This window comes from Perissodus microlepis, chromosome 10 (assembly GCF_051167445.1).
Source record: "Perissodus microlepis isolate ML-2025 ecotype Zambia chromosome 10, ASM5116744v1, whole genome shotgun sequence".
NCBI classification, from domain to species: domain Eukaryota; kingdom Metazoa; phylum Chordata; class Actinopteri; order Cichliformes; family Cichlidae; genus Perissodus; species Perissodus microlepis.
Window position 1 is genome coordinate 20152658 of NC_140470.1, and position 19800 is coordinate 20172457.

Below are 19800 nucleotides of genomic sequence, written 5' to 3' on the forward strand. Positions count from 1 at the left end.
ATACCTAATATTTTAGTTTTCTCTGATGTTTGCAAGGAAATGCTACTGCATAAGTATTTATTGGCGTCTGATGGCTGCAAAGCACCACGTAGCAAAACTCAGATCATCTCAAATTGTCTTTGGAGTGCGGGAGAAGGCCGGCGAGAACAAGGAAGCTCCTCACAGAAACGCCCCAGAGAGGTGGTGGATTTGAATCCAGGACCTTCTTTCTGTGAGACAACAGTGCTCACCACCTGCTGAATCCATGTCACGAATACTTATGCTGAAGGTAAAAGGGGATCTAACCTGATACTAGTGAGGTGTATCTAATAAAGTATCCAATTAATGTCTTATTGTCAATTCTTTTGGTTGCAGTGATTATCTAATGATGCAACGAGGTAATTCTTATCGAACCGTCTAAACTTTTTGAGCCGAAAGTGAGAATTTAACTGAGTAAGAATTTAATTGGTTAAAGTTGCGTAACCAAGCTGGTCAAACTGCTTAAAAAGGGTTGGCACCTGGCATAACTCATAAAGACTGCATTGTTGACATAGTTACGTGAGTCACCGATGACTCATGGAAAAAACATGACAGCCAACTCAACGGACATTTTTCTACGAAAACCAAGAAGTGCACAAGACAGAGACGTTAAATCAGGTGTGATCATCAATCACTTTTATTTTTTAAAAAAAGAAAACAAACACTGAAAATACAGCTACATTTATACATGGCAGCGATATGTACAGGATATAAAAGAAATATTTTGCTGCTGTTAATGATCCAGCAGTGAGAGAGGGGATGATTGTTTTTCCTTTTGTGAAAGGCACAGGAGCTGGCTGTAAAGAACAGAGTGACACGAGGCACGGCCGCGTCACAAAATACTTCCGATAATGAATTTCCGGCAAGCAGCATTAAAATGTAGAGCGGGGTTTACACTGAAAGTACTGACTCTCTTAGCAGCCGCAGCGCCTTCCACAGGCTGACAGATGGGTTTTTATTTTTCCAGGCACCAGTTTATACTTCAGTAACATCTAAAAATCCAAATCTACTCCCCTCTCCACTAATTTTCAAGTTCTGTCATGTCTTATGGGAAAGCGTCCGCTGGGACCATCTTATCTGAAGAAAGCAGGGATTTTTTCCCCTCCTTGTGGCTTCCAGCAGCGCAAGCATCAAGTGTTCGTAAAACGCCTTCAAGTGTCATTCTAAACCCTCACCGTATCAAATTATAATTGGTCATATTTTAGAGAAACAATTCATATAATTTACAGCATTATACAAATAAAGATACAGTTTTAAACAAATACTGTACACTCTACAGTAAAGCACTTTACTAGGACCCCCCCCAAAAAAAAACAACAACAAACAAATACTTTTGACAATAAGTTACTGACTATTGACATGGGCAAAAATAGGTTTGAAACATAATTTATAGACCAGCTTTAAGGGGTCACTCCTTGTTTCTGGAAAACGCACGGGTCCCAAAAACTAGATCATTTGGTCGGCAAGTACAATTAAAATCATGTGACGATTGACGACATTTTTTCAACAAAGACAAACAAAAAACCCAACCAAACAAAATAAAACAAAGCCCCCAGAGATCGGCACTCTAAACTGTACATGTAATGATTAAAATACGTTAACATCTAAAAAGCAGACTGACTGATTAAAGTTTATATGAAAAGGAAAACAAAAGAGAAAGCAAACAATACTATAAACATTTAAATATTAACATTTTATACCAAGGAAGAAAAAAAAAATGCAGTAAAATTAAAGTTTAAAATAATAAATGTGATGAGTACTCAACAGACAAAGCTGCCAAGAACAAGTTTCAATTGAAACTAAACAAGAACCTTTGAGAAAAAAAGGAAACAAGAATACTTATTTTTCACAAGGAAGTAGAAAGCAAAAGAAAGGTGACAAGATTAAAAAAAAAAAAAAAGTGTTATAGTAGTGATTGGATATGGGTCCTTTATCAGAAAACAACCCCAGCTCCCAGACACCAAAATACTCGCAGTATCCGTCCATCGCAGGATCGGACGACGAAGGTAAGAGGCACACAGGTGCAGTTCTGTCAGGAAGTCTACGCGGATCATTTAAAATTCATAGAGAGCTTTCAATGACATTGGAAAAAGCTCTTGGGTGGGAAAATAGACATTTGTAACCAAACACATAGATGATGGGGTATCCTCCTCTAAATACCAGAAAACAGAAGGAAAGCCGAAACAAAAATCTCAAAACTCCTGCTTTCCTTTGTTACCTTGACTTTACTTTCTCTTTGCTTACAACCTGTATTTGCCAGGTTCAAATCAAAGGCCTCAAAATGTGTAAAAATGCAGTCTACATGCAAACCCCCCCCCCCAAAAAAAAATTTCTAAAATAACATAAAACGGGCGCATTTAACCGATTCCACAATGATTTCGTGTACACACGCTGTAAGGTGGGTCTCTGGGAGTTGGGGTTGGAGCCAACAAGGGCGGTAGTGTCTTTACGAACTCCTTAAAATCTGTAAAGCATGTACTTCAACTCCAACACTGAGCTGCACAGTGAGTAATATGGCATCCGTCGCGTGCTGCTGACCTAAATGCACCGATGCAAACAAGCAGGGAAGGTGAACTCTACAGAAAGATGGTTAACAGACAGATGCGTCTGCACCTTCTGCTTATTTTTTTTTTTTAAAAAGGGAAAAAAAGGGAAAAGAAAACTTGAAGTGTAGCTGACAGTTGTAAACTGACTGGCTTAAGTCATAATTCATAGTGATTTACACTGTGGTTCTTTGTGGCCGGATGGGGGGGTTGGAGTAACGGAAAAGGAAGCAAACATGAGAAGTGTAACATTCTTCCAGTTTACGGCTTGTGATAACTGAACATGAACATGAACTCATAGGTGTTTGTTGGGTCCATTCGAAGCATTTTCTCATAGGCAGCGAAAAGTCTCCAGAGGGCTAAGGCTAAGGAGAAATGGGTTAGAACGGGCACGTAGTGAGAAGTGGCTCCGCGTGTCTAACCATCAAGTTAAATCAGCCTCTAAAAATCAGAGGTAAGATGTGTGTCGCATTTTCTTGCTTCTCCTCCTTCAAACCCAGGGCAGTGTTCCAAGCCGCCTACACTGCAACATTTGGCGGTAACCACATGGCCAAACATGAGTGTGGAAGCTCTGCAACGCTCCCCCAGGTCTGTGCCAGTCTGCATCAAGGGCTGCTGCCTGCTTCCATGTCACTGTTGGGGGCACCCTTGTAAATTGGGGCATTGTTCTCCACGGGGAGCTCGTATTTGCGTGGGGGTGGCTTGTTGCCGCTTTCGTTGCTGTTTTTAATGCCATAGAAGAAGTAAATGGCAAAACCTGAAGGGGGAAGAAGAGGCGGATGGAAGTTATAAAACGGGCACATTAATGTGGAGCAACAGAAGGAAGGACAGGATGTGTAGTGCTCGAACGTACCCAAAGCCATCCAGACGGTGAAGCGGCACCATGTACCCAAGTCCAGCTGCATCATGAGGTAGATGTTGACGAAAACACTGAACAGGGGCAACCAGGGAAGAAGAGGAACCTTAAAGAGAGAACAGAGGCCAAACTTAAGACACTTTCTCAGATAACATCATAACAACATGTGCCAAAGGAGTGCGCAACCAGTCAGTCTCAGAAACAACAACGTCCTGTGCTTCCAAAAAGTGGAAAGTTACCTTGAAGGTGAGAGCCTCTTTGCTCTCCGGCTGCCTCCAGATGATGATCACGCAGACGGCACAGAGCACAGCTAAAATAACGCACGGCACCACCACACCCGAATATCCAACGAGCAGCTCAGGCAAACAGTTGGCCAGGATGACGCACAGGACAGTCATCAAAATCGCTGCAGGGAGAGCAGGAGATGAAGTTACTTACACTGGTTACTTCACCTAGTTTATTCTGATCTAAATCAGAGGATGAGTTTGTAAGCTTGTAGCTTTCCCATGCGATTTGGTTTGTTTTCACACAGAGAAAATTCTCAGCAAACTCCAAGCGAACCAAAATGCATCACTACAAACCACGTGAGTGTTCAGACAGCTCATTGTGTCCGTGCTCCGGACTATGTGACAACATGGAGAACTTTATGTTCATTTCACAGCTAGCTGCTAGCCCGCACAGACTTTTAGATATCTGTAGCACCTTCCCGCATTGAGAATACAAAGCATATGTGGCTATGGGGCGTTCTGTTAGGTAGTAGGTTTGGATCGCATTCATGGACTGAAAACAGCAGGTGTGAAACCACCCTAAAACTCCAAAGGAAAGCATATATTTCATCACACTTGATTGTTTTAGCCTTCTCGCTCACACACTTACAGATGACAGCAGTTGTAGCGTAGACAATGTTCCCAGACAGGACTGTGGGGATCTTTCCACTTGGGCAGAAGAGCAGCTTGAAGCTGAATGTCTCTTTTAGTGGCCTCTGATCCATCTCCATGTCATATTCATCGCCACTCTCCCCTCCACTCACAGGCATCTTCTCCGATTCCTCCATAAGCTTCTCCAGCTGGCTGGGTGAATTTAGGGTACCTGGCTGATACCTAGAAGCATGAATGACAGATTTAACATAGACGTCACACACAACTGCTTCTGTTACTTTAAATATATTGCTTCCTGTTTATTGCTACTATGAAAATGAGCCCACAGCCAAGTGAGAGCCAGTAAAGCTTCCTTGCCTTCACCCTTGTTCTTTGGCTCGACACGGATTATGATATAACTGTGCTTTTAAACTTATGGGTGCTTGCCAATGGCATTAGTGCATCAGCTGCTACAGAGTATTTAACACATGATTACCACTTCACAAGCCTCTGTGTGAATTTGATGGTGGAGAATAAAGGTGCTTACCTGAGAATGAGGACGCAGATGGCCACTAAAGAGTACGCCAAAAGGGTTCCAATGGACATGAGGTCCACCAGAGCTGCCAGGTCGAACAGAAAGGCCATCAGAGCTGGAAGGAGAAGTAAGACCAGATCTTAGACAGCTGCAAGCACCAAAAATATCAGTATTTGCAAAACTAGTATTGATCTTGACATGTCAGCCTGTGAGATAGGCTGCTAGACAGAGCTGAGGCAGCAGGAAGCTCTGTGAACTTGGAAAACTAGTAACAGATACTACTGGTAACAGGAGATTGATACCAGCAGTATCTGTACATTGATACAGCAAACAAAGAAACAAAACAAACAAATCTGCGTGTCCAAAACATGGAGAGAAATATGCCCAAACATAAATGTCTCTGAAAGTTGTATCTTTATCTTACCTGCAACAATACCAGAAACAATGGTAGCCAGGACAGGGGTCTTTGTGCGAGCGCTCATCTTAGACAGAAATCGGAACAGCAGCCCGTCCTCTGCCATGGCGTAAATAACACGGGGCATAGGGAACATGGAGCCCAAGAGGCTGGGGGGGGATTGGAAGTTTGCATTAACATTTTACAGTCATGTGAACATAAACATGTTAGATGTTTTGGGTTATCCCTTCCTCACCTGGTGGACAGAGCACAGAGAGAACCGACAGCCACGATGTATCGAGCAGGACCCCAGCCGACAAAGCTGAAGGCCTCGGGCAGAGGACTCTGAGTGTTCAGCTGGTAGTACGGCATCATCATGGTGAGAGCGGCAGACACGCCGAAGTAGGCGAAAAAGCAGATGAGCAGCGAGGCCACGATGCCAATAGGTATGGAGCGCATGGGGTTCTTTGCCTCTTCGCCTGAGGACAGCGGGGAACACAAAGCAAGAGAAAGATGAGTGGGATCCCACTGGTGCGCCTAAATAACCCTTGAACGTCTTGACACGGTGGGTGACACCGCTCACATTTCACTGAAAGTTGCATCAACTGAGAATTAAAAGATAAGAAAAAGAACATCCTTGATAGACTAAACAAAAAAAAAAAAAAAAAAAAAAGACTTTTAGAAGCTGATTATGTTAGCGTGTGCTATCCAAGGGCGTGGTTTTCCCCACACACCAGAGTTCCTGGCCTTACAAAGGAAAAGTTTTATGTAACGCAACACTCTTCATAACCATCAAAACTACTTACTTGTTGTGGCAATGCAGTCAAAGCCCACAAAGGCATAGAAGCACGTGGCTGCACCGGACAAAACTCCGTTAAGTCCAAATGGGGCAAACCCACCAGTGCCGTATTCGTCCTTCAACCTGGGAGGCAGATGAGGAGAAACATGAAGTTATATATAAATGCAATCCATTATTATTATTATTATTAAACAATAAAAGAGGATTGGATCAGAGAAGTAAATCAGCCATCAAACACTCACTTCAGCTCCCTGCTGCCATTGGTGCTGTTTATGAATTCCCTGTAGTCGTTCTCTGTGAGGTGCCAGTTATTAGTGTCCCCTTTAACGAAGCCGGAGATAATAACGAACCCCAAAACCACCAGATTGATCCCAGTGAAGATTTTGTTCACGAGAGCCGACTCACTCACGCCAAAGGCCAGAAGTCCTGAGGGCAGGAAGTAGACGGAGACAAGAGAGAGAAGCTTCAACAACACATCCTGCTACGTGGGTGGACATTTTCATACTTCACTTCCAACAAACCATCAGTCAGCGACACCAATTCATTCTAACACTGCTACTGGCAGGCCACACTAGCTGTGATGTTAGTGTGAAAACTGTTGTCTGTTGTGCAATGATTTGGATGCAATGATTGCAATCGGCTACTTTAGCGTGGTGTGCAACGACCAAGCTGACAGCCTAATTTTAAATGAGAAAAGTACTCGATATTGGAGGTTTCAGTGGGTCATCTTTGGAAGAATAAACACACTTGTATGCATTAAAATGCTACTAACAGTAAGGGTCTGATGCTCAAACAGCTTCATGAGTTTAAAGCAGTTAAAATGAAGGCGGATAGCCCTTTATTGGACTGCTCAAGTTTTTTTATATCCCAAAAACGTCCTTATTATTGAGCAAGTTATCCCCTCATAGCACTAAGAATAAGCAGACTCACCAGTGAGCAGCAGCACCAGGATGAGGGCGAACAGGTCCGGGTACTCTGCCAGCACCTTGCCTGGCACCTCCATTGCCATGGAGGCTTTAAAGAAGCCCGAGATCTTTTGTTCCACCAGGTTGTCAAAGGTTGAACTCCAAGCCCGGGCCACACTGGCTGTACCTAAAAGAAGGAAAAAAAATACCAGCGATTATTTAAGAATATGGTAACAAGATAATGACTCCTAATGTGTGGATTTCTATGGCACATCTCAGTCTAGTGAAACTGAGGCTCACCTATGACATAAGACAAGATGAGATTCCATCCTGTTATGAAGGCCCAGATTTCTCCGACTGTCACGTAGCTGTACAGGTATGCGGAGCCCGTCTTAGGGACACGGGCGCCAAATTCAGCGTAGCACAGGCCGGCCAGCATGGAGGACAGAGCGGCGATGAGGAAGCAGAGCACGATGGCGGGTCCCGCCTTCTCTCGCGCGACCTCACCGGCGAGGACGTAGACACCAGCACCCAGCGTGGAGCCCACTCCCAAGGCAATGAGGTCCAGGGTGGACAAGCAGCGGGCGAACTGGGTCTCTACACTTGACAAGTCTAGTTTCCTGCGACGCAGCAGGATTTTGCCAAAGGTGGACAGATGGCTGGCCATGTTTGCTGTGACTGTGTGTGGGCGCAGAAGCAGGCTATGCGTTTTAAATCCTTCTAGTGTGAGTGCGTGTGTGTGATTGACACAGCTTAAACAGAACACGTGTGACCGGCAGGTACAGGAGAAGTTTGGACAGATGGGATGGGTAAGTTACTCGTAAAGTGTTGCTCCCTTCGTGTTCGTATCAGCCAGGCCACAGTCGCTTCAACACAGAGATCAGGAAGTAGCAAAGGCTGTGGTCACAGAATTTTGCAGCAGCAGCAGATTACCTGTGAGGAAACACAAGAAAACAAGAGCTCAAAACAGGGTGCTATTCAGTACGAGCCAGAGCTTACGCTTCTTACAGCTTCTTGTGCTTGGCATGGTGCAGAGGGATTATGAAAACCTCGCTTTTTCCAAGTAGCAAAGTTTTTTTTTTTTCCAGGAAAGTGTTCAAACTGGCGGAGAATATATCAACCCTTGCAACACATCGCTCCCAGCTGGGCTACACAAATAAATTGTATCATGTGCAATGTCTCGGCAGGTTTTTAGGTGTGTTTCAAGTGAACCGAGGTAGCCCCGGAGATGTTGCAAACTGCACTGGAATACCACCACCTTTTAAAGCATAGTTACACATCACGAGACACAGTGGAACGCAAAGGAACCATGAAGACAAAAGAAATCCGAGCGTTATCCTGTTAGGCTTTAATCAAATCTCAAGTTTGCCTGGACAAATAAACCTTCCATGGTACACACCCCTAAAAATAATACATTTTTTTTGATACAACACGTAACCTTATTCCTCACCACTCCCTTACTGCGAGAAAATACCAGGAGTCAACTAGCAGCTAGAGCTAGACGGGGAAACGCCTGGGAAAGTGTGTGCAGTGGTGATGGGGGTTGGTCAAACGGAGGACTACTACTACTACTACTACATAGGTTCCAGCACAACCTCGTGACAGTGCCGTTTCACTAATCAGAATGTAATACACTGTTTTCACTGTCACATGCATTATCAGTGATCTGATTGAGAAAAATAACACAATGAACCACCCCGAAGGACAGCGGCAACACACTTTGTGCCAGTTGTGGGTTGGTTTGCCAAGATCTCACAGGGTGAAAGATAACCATTACACCAGTTTCTTCGACACACAAAAGCAGCTTCATAACATGCCAAGGACACTTTATGCGACATGTAACCTAAACAGACACTGTTTTTCGGTTTGTCTGAGGGGGACTGGACACATTTTTATTGGCAGAAGCAGGAGTGACGTCAATAACTGAGTGAATGTAACTAAAAATCTGGGGTTACTGACACGTGTACATGTCAAAAAAGTGAGTGAAGGTAATCGGCCGAGGCCTCCAGTTCAACAACCTTTTGGTCGGTATATACACTGTGTGTACAAGCAACACCCTGAACACTCCCAAAAAATGTTGCCTGACCACCTTCAGTCTTATTTAGATTATTCAGAGTTCTCATAGTGCCGTTTGAGTCTGAAGTCTTGCTTTGTAAAAGTAGTTGTATTGGTAGTAGCAGCAGTAGTAGTAATTTGATTATCTAAATAAGATGTCTTTTACTCCAAATGGAAAGCAGAAGAGAGAGAAATCCATGTGCTTAAAAACTGGTTAGACTGGTTTTGGCTTTACGCAGCACTAACAAAATGCTAAATGTCAGTCTTGCAGCTCTTGCTGAGATTAAAAACAAAATAAAACTGATCGCCAGCAGCCAGGACTCACTGTCGTGCTGCTAACTCATGCAAGCTTTTCAGAAGTAACGTGTCACTTTGTGGGGTTAAAGCTGTCAGATGTCCACAGAAAAGCTACACGGAGACCAGAGATTTGCAAATCAGGAAGGGTGTGCGACAGAACGGCGGAGTGTGACTTGCAGGAAGTAGCAATCACATTTGTCTTGTCTAAAATGGCTCAATGCATCATGTCGTCGTGTTGCTTTTACACCCTTTTTTTTTTTTTCGTGGACCTGGTTTCTGCAGCGTCACTGAGATTACAGAGACATATAAAACTTTACATGTTAGATGTACTCACTCTCTGTTATTTAAAGTAAACAGTCTTGTACGCACATGCAGGTCCACGAGGCAAAAACATGCTCAGAGCAATAAGAACGCTGTAAACTTATGTTATCAGCAAAATACTACACTTGGTTGTATGGTTAATGGTTAACCATGAACATTTCAGCAAAATAATATACTGGACCAAGGTGAATGATATTGCATCATGAGGCATATCTACTTATCCAAAAGAACAGAAAATAAAAAAAAAAAACAAACATTGAGCTTTTTGGTGATTAAAAGCTCACACAACTCATTAGGGCAGGGTTTGACAAATTTAAGTCCAGCACTGGGCCCACAGGCCGCACCTTTAAACTATAAGATTTGACAAACAATAATCAAGAATAAATAATAAAGAACAATCAATGAAACATTCTTTCTTGGTGTGCAACTGATCTGCAGTTTCTCCAAGAGAAGGGATGAAGTCAGGATTTTGAGGGCGGAGCAGCGTTAAAAGCTACGCGTCTGAGGCTATTACTGCAACGACACCCAATTCTTTCCCATGTCAGGCTTTTCAGTTACTTCACAGATCAGTCTGCAAAGAGGAGGAGGAGAGGTGAAATCCTAACCCAGCGGCAAAGATCGGACTGAATCAGCGGCGCAGCGAGGACGGCCACATCAAAAACGCCCTTTAATGCCTATTAAGTGTGTAAAAAACTGAAGACGGAGGGCCACACAGTACCATTTTGAGCAGTGCTGTTTAAGAGTTTTTGTCCTCCACCTTCTGTCCAATGAGCTTCAGGGATAAAATACATAAATAAAAATAGGAAAAAAAGTCCCCCGCTCACATCATGAATGTATTAAAATCTCTACTGCTTTCACACATTAGGGTGAAGTTCTCAGAGTGAAATTGAATCCATGCTGAGAACGTGACCACTAGAAACTAAAAGAAAAGAGAAAAAAAAAAACAAAACCCAGACATCAATGGGAAGCTTCTGAAAAACTGCAGATGCTCAAAAGAAAAAAATCAAAAATATGACTCGAGAAAAAGGAGAATCGAGAACTACGGCATGTACAGTGGACTTTTGAGGCTTGTGCTTCTTTATCTTTCTGCCTTGAGAACTTATTTCAGGTGTACAATTTCATAAAAATGAAAGCAATGTACATTCAGCTGTGGCGGCATTATGATCCAATTTTAGTCTTTTTCCTTTTCCCCAGCTCCCACGATGTTTCAGCACAATGACAATATTCTATTAATACTGCAAAAACAACAGAAACGGACTATCAAAGCATTTCTAGGCTTACTATTTCAAAAGAGAATATCCTGTCTGGTACAGTTAAGTGTTGGGAGAAAAAACTCAAAACACTGTCAAACAATGAAATAAAAACAACACCGAGAGCACCTGATGACTGCCATAATAAACACTCTCCCCTCTGAAGACTGATGGGAAACTGGTACATGGTGGAAATGCTCCCGCTCCCCACTTGGTGTGACATTCCAGCAGCATTTCCCACTCGCACACCAGGAACTGAGATCTAAGGTGGTCGGTGTCCTGTCAATAAACATTTATTACCAAACTACTGTGCCCGACCGGCCTTAGATCTCCTCGGGGGTTCACCCAACGCTACAAGGGACCCTTCAGTGGGGACAATGGCAACCGTGCAAAAGGGAATGATTTTTCTTCTTCTTAGGACACACATACACATACACATACACGTGCGCTCTTACTGTTTGAGCATAATTAAGGGTGGTCTCATTAAAGCGAGCCACCATAGCCCCAGATGCCACCTCTGTCACGTCAGCTTGTTGCTAATCTTTCCCTTGTGGTTTTCACGAGGGTGCCCGTTTGTGCAAGTGGGCCAGGTTGTGTGGAGGTGTGGCTCACAGATGTACCCTCTGCATGTTCCACTAGCCCACACACGCCTGTATGAAAGACTAACGTTATAACCAGCAGGGTTTTTTTCCCTCCCTTTTCCGTCCCCCCCCCATGCTCCTGCTATTAAAGTGAAAACACAAGCCTTTCCCTGGAAAGCCAAAGATGATGCGTGAATCTTGTTGCCAAGATCACTTCTGTGTTTGTTATCGCTTTTTTAAAACTAAGCTTGAGCACTGTTGTTGTTTTTTTGAGGACCAAACTAAAAGGCTCTTTATGCTGGGGGACTATGACCAGCAGCAGCTCTGGCCAACAACGGTCCGGTTACAACAGGCTTCAGGGATAATAGTCCTGTTACTTGACTTAGCATTGGCGCAAGTGCTTCCAAGGACTAAGAGGATTATTTGAAGTAGTAACAAACCTGCTAACCTCATTACAACCTGTTGCTGCTCCTTATTCTATCCTCATGAGCAACACATGGCTTTGTTTTGACTGCCACTGTTGACAAATAACCACTGCTGCTGATAGTGATACCGAGTCAAGCTGTGTCTTCACTCTATGCTGCTCACTAGTTTGTGAAATCCACTGCTGGATTTATATAGCAAAATATTGCCAAAATAATCCACATCTTTAGTGTCACTGCTTAAATATCAACTGCAGTTAATCTGTGGGGTACAGCAGTTGAACAAACACCAAGTTCAGCTCCCTGCAAAGTGGGGCCGGATCTATTTGGAGTGTACATTGCATCGCGGCTTGCTCTACATCCTCTCAAACACGACACAGTGTTTTTATTTCCCGGCTGTTTGAAGCCAGGAACAGTACATTTAGACTCAGGGACAATAAGGATGATATGAGGTGCACAGCGGGTTAACAAAAAGGCCGAGTGAAGAAAGACAAACCATGGAGACTGAACTGAACAATCCCACAGATCACCTGGTGGGGAGACCACCCCTCTTGCCAAAAACCGGACTCGCTGTGAAATGGAATGTGACAAACCGAGAGCCTGCCCGCTTTCCCATGACCACTGCCAACACCATTAACATCATCAGATATGACAAGAGCAGGACAAAACTACCAATTTGTCACACACTCACGCCGAAATGTGCCGCATTGTAGCACGACAGACGTGCAATCTTTCTTGAGTTTGGCAGCATTTGCACCCCCACCCCCCCTTCCCCTGTTATTGAATGTTTTTATTTAACCATAGTCAAAATGTTCCCAGAACATGTCACACGAAGACCCTTTGATGTGGACTAGCACACACCCTTCCTGCAATGACACACACACGTGCACACAAAATTTGTGCTTCACTTCAATTTATGAGCATTTCATTCAAACAACCAATAATGAGAGAAATCATTCACTCTGACTATTACAGCTTCACACTGCTGCAGTTTATCGGGTACACCCTGCTGTAAATCACAGCTCTGATGGGTTTTGTTGACTCTGAGAGATATTAGTAATATTTAGTTTGATGCAAATGGCGTGAACAAAACAAACAGAAGGAAGCATCCCACAGAAACTGGGCGGATACCTCTGAAAAACAACATTGAGCTGTAAGATTTGTGTTGCTATTCAATTCAATTAAATTCAATTTCTTTATTGTTCCACAAGGGGAAATTAGTTTAGCAGCAGGATAAAAAAAATAATAATGTGTTGTTATGAGTTGCTATGTGTTGTTATTATATTATTATACTAAAAAAATGGCGACTTTATTTTGTTTTTTCAAAACCGAATTTCCGCGATCTCCGTGGTCTCCTGATTTTTTTTTTTTGCCCCTAAAGTAACGTGGCATTCTGGTACAAGGTTATACAACCTGACCCCTTGAAACCACAATAACGCAGTCAAGCAGGTGTGAATACTCTCGACACACACTCTTATCTGACTCTACACCCTTGTCTCCAATACAATTAATGCAGTTGATCATTAGTTACTCCAGCTAAAGCTTGGCTTTCAACTGGCTGATGCAACACAAATGGCACACCTTCCCGAGGTGACATTACACGGAAGGAGGACGTCTCTCCCTTTGCCACTCGCGCACGAGGTTACCAGAAAATAAATAAATAAATAAAATCACGAGTTTAAAATTGTTTTACCCACGAGCAGTGCCGACGTTGTTCAGCTGTCCATATGGATAAAATACCCCATCTGTCAAGCGACCGAAACACCACTGACCTATCTACGTGGCTGGGAAGCTCTCGTGTGGTGCCAGTGTTGCTTTCAACAATATAGGAAGTGCAGCAATTGTCTTTAATACCTGACGCAAGAAAGCGGGAAATGGCGGTGGTTTTAACGTTAGTGATCTTTTTAAGTGCGGCGTTAGGGCTCAGGCTTGGATTTAACAATCTTCTGGATAACGTTTGCACATAAAAGTAAATGTTGCATTGGTATTCAGTGATTAGGCTTTACAAAAAAAAAATCTTACAAATCGAGTTCTTGCAGTGGCTCTGGTTGGGTGTGCTCAGTTTAAATATGCACGTGAACTAGCCAAGTTGTTATTATTATTTTTAAAGATTCGTGTTCTTTGAGAATAATGCATGCGATTCTCAAAAATTCGGCGCTACGGGGGTCTTTAAAGGCACCATTTACGGTCATTCCACGCCTCTGTAGCACGCTAGTAGCACGGCGTGCTAGCCCACCACGACCAAAACAATGAATGAAAACCACGATTAATAACACGGATAAGCGTCCGAGTGTGCTGAAAAGAAGATGGAAACCAATTAAACACATTTTCCACAATGGTCGCCTTTCATTAAGTTTCTTGTTTCTGCTCGGTTTTCCGGGTAACGTTACGCGCAGACAGCTGACTCCCCGCTCAAATGACAAATTAAAGCGGAAAGTACAGTGAATAACCGGGACACTTTTTTCACGCTCGGTTAGAGAAAAAACACATTGAAATATTTGACTTTAAAACATAATAAAGCTGCTCAAGAACAGTGTCGTCCTGCTCTTGTTCAACATTGCGCCAATTACATCCGACAACACACGAGGAGGATTGCATCAGTTTACTATATCGTAAGTACAAGCTCGATTTTAGATAGAAAAATGTCACTACAGTACATCTTAGATTAAAAACGCGATTCTGTTGTGTTAAATAAAAGCCGACGTCGTTACCTTTAATGTCTTCTGGTGGTTTTAAAGTGAGTGGAGAGAGGAAGAAAGACGACAGATAAGAGCGCTGGTGTCGGAGTAGATGATGAAACTACCCGCTTGCTGATGCGGTTTTTACCAGTCGCGAGAGGATGTGTACAAGTGACGTCATCACAAGGTGGAGCTTTCCACTCATGAATGGAAGTTAGAAGTCTGTACTTTCTGAAAAGGCAGCACTGAAGTAATCTTTATATATTAATGTATATTGTATACTTTGATATACTTTATGTCGCCTACAAGTGCTTTACAGACCAAATTCGGGATAAACAGAGAGACTGTATATGAGCGGATGCTGTAGTAGCGATGCCCATATTTGGACCCCCTCGTGGAACGCTATATATAGGCTGTGACTCCGACCGTGCACTATATCCGCTGCTGCTTTGTTTCACAGATTAAAAGAAAAAGGGGGAAAATATAAACAATTTCTTTCATGTGTATGTGCACTTGGTGACCTGCGCATTCTTGAAGGTCAATGGTGTCAAATAAAGTAATTTTAGCTCGAGCTGCTCTTATGATACACACTTATTTAGGTTTAATTATGCAATAATAATAAAAAATAATGTCATCTCACATGTGGCCTGATGAAATTCAGATAATCAAATTATGTTTCTCTGATAGTCTGTTCGCTGCCTCTTTGCAGCGTGTGTGTGTGCACTGCAGTTTACAGTGTGTAGCTGCATGGATGAGTGCTGGTCTGTGTGGCATCATCTGTGACGTCTGATGCAACGTGAAGACCGAGTGGCATCAGAATTAAAGAAATGCCTCGCAGAGTGAACAAAATTGCTGAGTGGTAGCTTTGAAAAAGCATAGAAGATAGCTCAGTATTGCATCAGGCGGACTTTACAGTATAATACTGATCTTAGGAATGGCACATAAGCAAAATATTTCCACTGCTGTGACATGTGTTTACATCCTAACCCTCTTCTTGGACATGAATGTCATGGTAACTTGGGGCTTTTAAGTTTGTTTGTTTTTTAAATTTTGTTTTGTTTTCTTGTTAATTGTTCTTTTTTCACAGTGGAATGATTGTACAATATGCAAATTTTAAAAACAGGAACTTTGTCTTTTAACTTGACGATGGCAAAGCCTGTTCTCATTGGTGAGGAAAGACTTTGTCAGCGGATTCTAAACAACTCAAGGATCATCAGTTCAAACAAATCTAAGTGTGAGATATTTGGATGTGTCACCACTTTGTTAAGGTCTGGAAGAAAACCCAAACAGTCACCCTCAGATGAGAGGAAATCGATTAGGATGTTCAGAAACAACCCAAGAACCACCAAGGCTCAAGCCTGCCATTATCTGGAAACTGTTGGAACAGCAGCATCACTGTTCACAGTGAAGTGAATTTTGTAACACCAGGGGCTGAGAGGGTGCCGACCAATAAGAACACTCGCTCCAAAATTAGAATTTTCAACTTCAAGTGAAATTTCTGTCTGACTGCATGAACAAGCCAAATGTCCTTTGGAGAAAAGTTTTATGGCCAAATGAGACAAAGATTGAGCTGTTCACAATGAAAAGAAGTATGTTTGGAGGAGTAAAGGTAAGGCTTTCAAACCTAAGAACACTGTACAAACTGCAAAGAACGTTGGTGGTAGCATCATGTGCCTGTGTTGCTGCCAGAGGTACTGGTACACTGCGCAAAGTGGATGGAATAATGAAGAAGGAGGACAACCTCCAAATTCTTTCCTTAACGTCATATCAACAGCTAGATGCTTGAAACTTAGACACAACTGGATGTTCCAACAGGACAGTTTTTTTGAATGGATAAAACAGGCTAATATTAAGCTTCTGTAATGGCCTTCCCAAAAGCCTCAGCCTCCACCCTGTGGCTTAAAAGCCGGGTCAGTGCCAAAAAAACAGCCGATTTAAATGAACTTAAAATTAACCAATGTTGCAAAGAAAACCTGTCAAATTATGTCAGAAGCTTGTTGATGGCTCCCAAAAACATCTGGTCGAGGTGCAACTTGCTAAGGGACATTTAAACAAATATAAGAAGAGGTGTATGTACATATCTGAGCCTGTATGTATACATTTGATCTGAAGTGAATCAGAGAAAATCCAAAATAAATTCAAACTTGTGTCCTCAATTATTGTTTTGTAAAGTCATTCATATATCCACTGTACAATCGTTCCACTTTGGAAAAAGAACAATTCAAAAAAATAAATGGAGCCCCAAATTACCATAACATTCATACTTCATACAAGTGTACGTAAACTTTTGACTACAGCTGTATATAATGGGAAAGACATTCCAGGAATGGGTCTTTATTTAAATATTTCCTGATCTCTGACTTGGATGTATAATGTTAATATCAAATGTTCAGGAATCTAGTCAGTGCAGCATTTTGGCATTCCTCCTCTACAACTTGGATATAAAGGACTAGCAATAAAAAAGAGCCCACCTGTAAGGTTTTAAACTTTTGGTTATGTTATGATTTTCTGTTGACATTTATAGCACCACTGCCACAAACCAAATGAAGTGAAAAGGTGTCTTTGGGGCTCCTGTTGCTGTAAATGTTTGCTTTTGTTATACTGGACACAACAGGAAAGAGTCTATGTACAGAGCTACCTCTTGCAGTTTCTTCCTGTGCACCCATTGCTCTCGCTGTCCGATGGCACTATAGTAGCCACTCGTCTCACCTATTGTCCTTACCCAGCCATTGTGCTTTGAGTTGCTCTTTCAATTTACTTCCACTTTATCAAGCTAACCCAACTGGGTGTCTCAGCAAATACAACAAGCGTCATGGCTACAAACTGGGCTCCACAGTTAAAACGACTAACCAAACACCACCTAATCTCTGCTTTGGCCCTGCGTGCCCATCCTGTCTGCACACTATCATTACTCAGGACAAGGCCAACACTTCAAAGCTCACGTCTTCTATAGGTCACTGTGCTCATAGATGGGGAAGGTCATGGCCGCTGCATGCATGTCATTGTTCAGGCACATTCTTTAGTTCACTAAAATATTCTAATTTTGGAACAATTTTAACATCTATTGTGAATCTTTTGGTGAGTGAGTGCTGTAATGTTACATTTAGTGTAACAGGTATAGAACAGCATGTGTGTCACACTTAAAGAGGGATTTTGTATAATTTACAAATAGCAGACCCTCTAAAAACTGTAATTTAAGAGCGCAAAACTCTGCACTGTTAATCAAACACTGGCAGTGTTCTTTTACCAGCCTTGTGTAGCACACAGCCTGTGCTCTCTATGAACCTACTGGACTTATTTTTATTCATGTGGAAACAGTTGTGTCTAATTACAGTCATGCCTACTTTGGATCACCTGCAGCTCACAAGATTCTGGGACAACGTTAATCCACCTGTGGCGAGAATTTCCCTACGCCGTTTAATCCCGGCATTTCCTGAAGAACAACCTCAGCAAGAAAACGATTAGAGGACTTTAAAAACCATCTTAGGTAAAACCTAAAACGACTTGTATGCATACATGCATACACACTTACATGCTGTTTGTTCTCTGCTTAAATTTTTTTTGTTTGTATCAACATTGCGGCAGCTTTGTGTGGTCATGTGTGTCACAGATAAAAACAAGCTTTTAGGTCACTGTTGCTTATGCTAATGAGAATTACAAACACCCTGACAAACCTTTGCTGAAAGTAGTCTGGCAGTTTGAGTTCCAGTTTTCTCCAAACCTGCAGTGTAAACTGACTACAACTAAAAGTTATACACTCCTTGGCCACTTCATTAGGTACAAACTTAACTGCTGATACAAGGCAGGATGGATCCATGCTTTCGTGTTGTTTAAGGCCATTTTTTCGTTTACGCCAAATGGTTATCCTACCATCAGAATGCAGCAGAAATCAAGACTTAGGCAATCTTCTCTTGTCTAATTTTGGTGAAAACTGTAGGCTCAGTTTCCTGTTCTTAGCTGACAGAAGTAACACCCAGCGTGGCTGCAGTCCATCTGTTTACTTTTGATATCTTGTGCATTCAGACATGCTCATCTGTATTTCTTGGTTGTAAAGAGTTGTCATTTTTCCATTTGCATTACTTTTGCATTCCTATCAGCTCGAAGCAGTCTGCCCATTCTCCTCTGACATCAAGAAGATACTTTCATCCAGAGAATTACCACTTGCAAAAGTCTTTTGAGCCACCCTTAATTTTTTTATATTTTACTAGGAAAACAGGAGTTCTATCAAGCTTAAAAGTCAATACTTGGTGTGACCACTTTATTCTTCAACACAGCCTGAACTCTCTTTGGCAAGCTTCGTTCTAACTTCTTTATGCAGCCTTCTGGACAAGTTTGGTAGTGTTCAGGCTTCTTGAAGGCATTTAAAGTTCTTCCTTGGATGTTTCTGCCTTTTATAGCATTCTCTGTCAAGATGATCCCACAATGGTTCGATAAGGAGGATATCTGGGCTCTGGACCTGCTTTTTTGTGGTTTTCTATCTATGATTTTACAACATTAGCAGTGTGTTTGGGATCACTGACATGGGGAAAAACAAAGTGGATGCACACCTGAAACTTTCCAGATGGTATTGCATGGTGGATCAAAATCACCTTGAACCATGACATAGCTTTTACCGTGTTTTACAGATGGCTGCAGAGAGTCACTGTTGTACCTTTTCCTGACAATATGTACAGAGGACGTCATATTGATCATCTCCTTTAAAACCAGAAATCTTTTGTATAATATGGCATAACAAATTACCTGTCTTTTCTCCCCATTTCCTTTTCTTAAGAATGGCCTCTTGACGGCCACCCTTTCACTAAGACATGACGAGGCCCCAGCGAACAGTAGATCGAGCAACTGACGCGTCAGATGTATCTCTCAGATCCTATGTCAGGTCTTTGCTGGATTTCTTATGGAAATTACTTTCACAAATTATTCATTTCTGCTTGTTTTTTTTAAACTGCCACCATTTTTTCTCATTTTTTAAGGACACACTGCATGCCATAATGTATGCCAAGTTTTCAGCTAATAGCTGTTTGTGAATCACCTTGATGCAAAAGTGCAATTTCATGATTGTCAGTTTGTTTTCATATTTAACAAAAAATTGGGAACAAATGTTTTTTTGTGCCAGGTTGCTGGTAACAAATTGGCTAAAGATACCCTTTAAATTGGCTTCCATGTGTAAACAACACTAGCTCATTGGGTTAGGTGCCTTTTTATGCTTGAATTAATCATAGCTCAGTGTTAAGTAGTTCAAAAACGAAAACTATTCCCTGTAGATGCAGCCAATGTCCTGGCCTTTCAGAA

At 42.3% G+C, this 19800-nt stretch overlaps 1 protein-coding gene across 3 annotated transcripts; it reads right to left on the reverse strand.

The window, feature by feature from the left end:
• Nucleotides 1-627: 627 nt before the first annotated feature.
• slc7a3a (solute carrier family 7 member 3a) lies at nt 628-14660 on the reverse strand. Of its 3 annotated transcripts, none has more exons than XM_084940596.1 (12): nt 14545-14660; nt 7208-7840; nt 6933-7094; nt 6245-6428; nt 6010-6125; nt 5460-5682; nt 5234-5373; nt 4822-4924; nt 4294-4517; nt 3657-3823; nt 3415-3523; nt 628-3318 (listed from the first exon to the last, which is right to left on the reverse strand). In XM_084940596.1, the coding sequence occupies exons 2-12, from the start codon at nt 7572-7574 to the stop codon at nt 3167-3169; spliced, it is 1947 nt and encodes a 648-aa protein (XP_084796722.1). In that variant the 5' UTR covers nt 7575-7840; nt 14545-14660; the 3' UTR covers nt 628-3166. The 3 variants fall into 3 exon arrangements, with proteins under 3 accessions (XP_084796722.1, XP_084796723.1, XP_084796724.1); XM_084940597.1 differs by lacking the exon at nt 14545-14660 and adding an exon at nt 13531-14531; XM_084940598.1 differs by lacking the exon at nt 14545-14660 and adding an exon at nt 13527-14531.
• Between the last annotated feature and the right edge of the window lie 5140 nt (nt 14661-19800).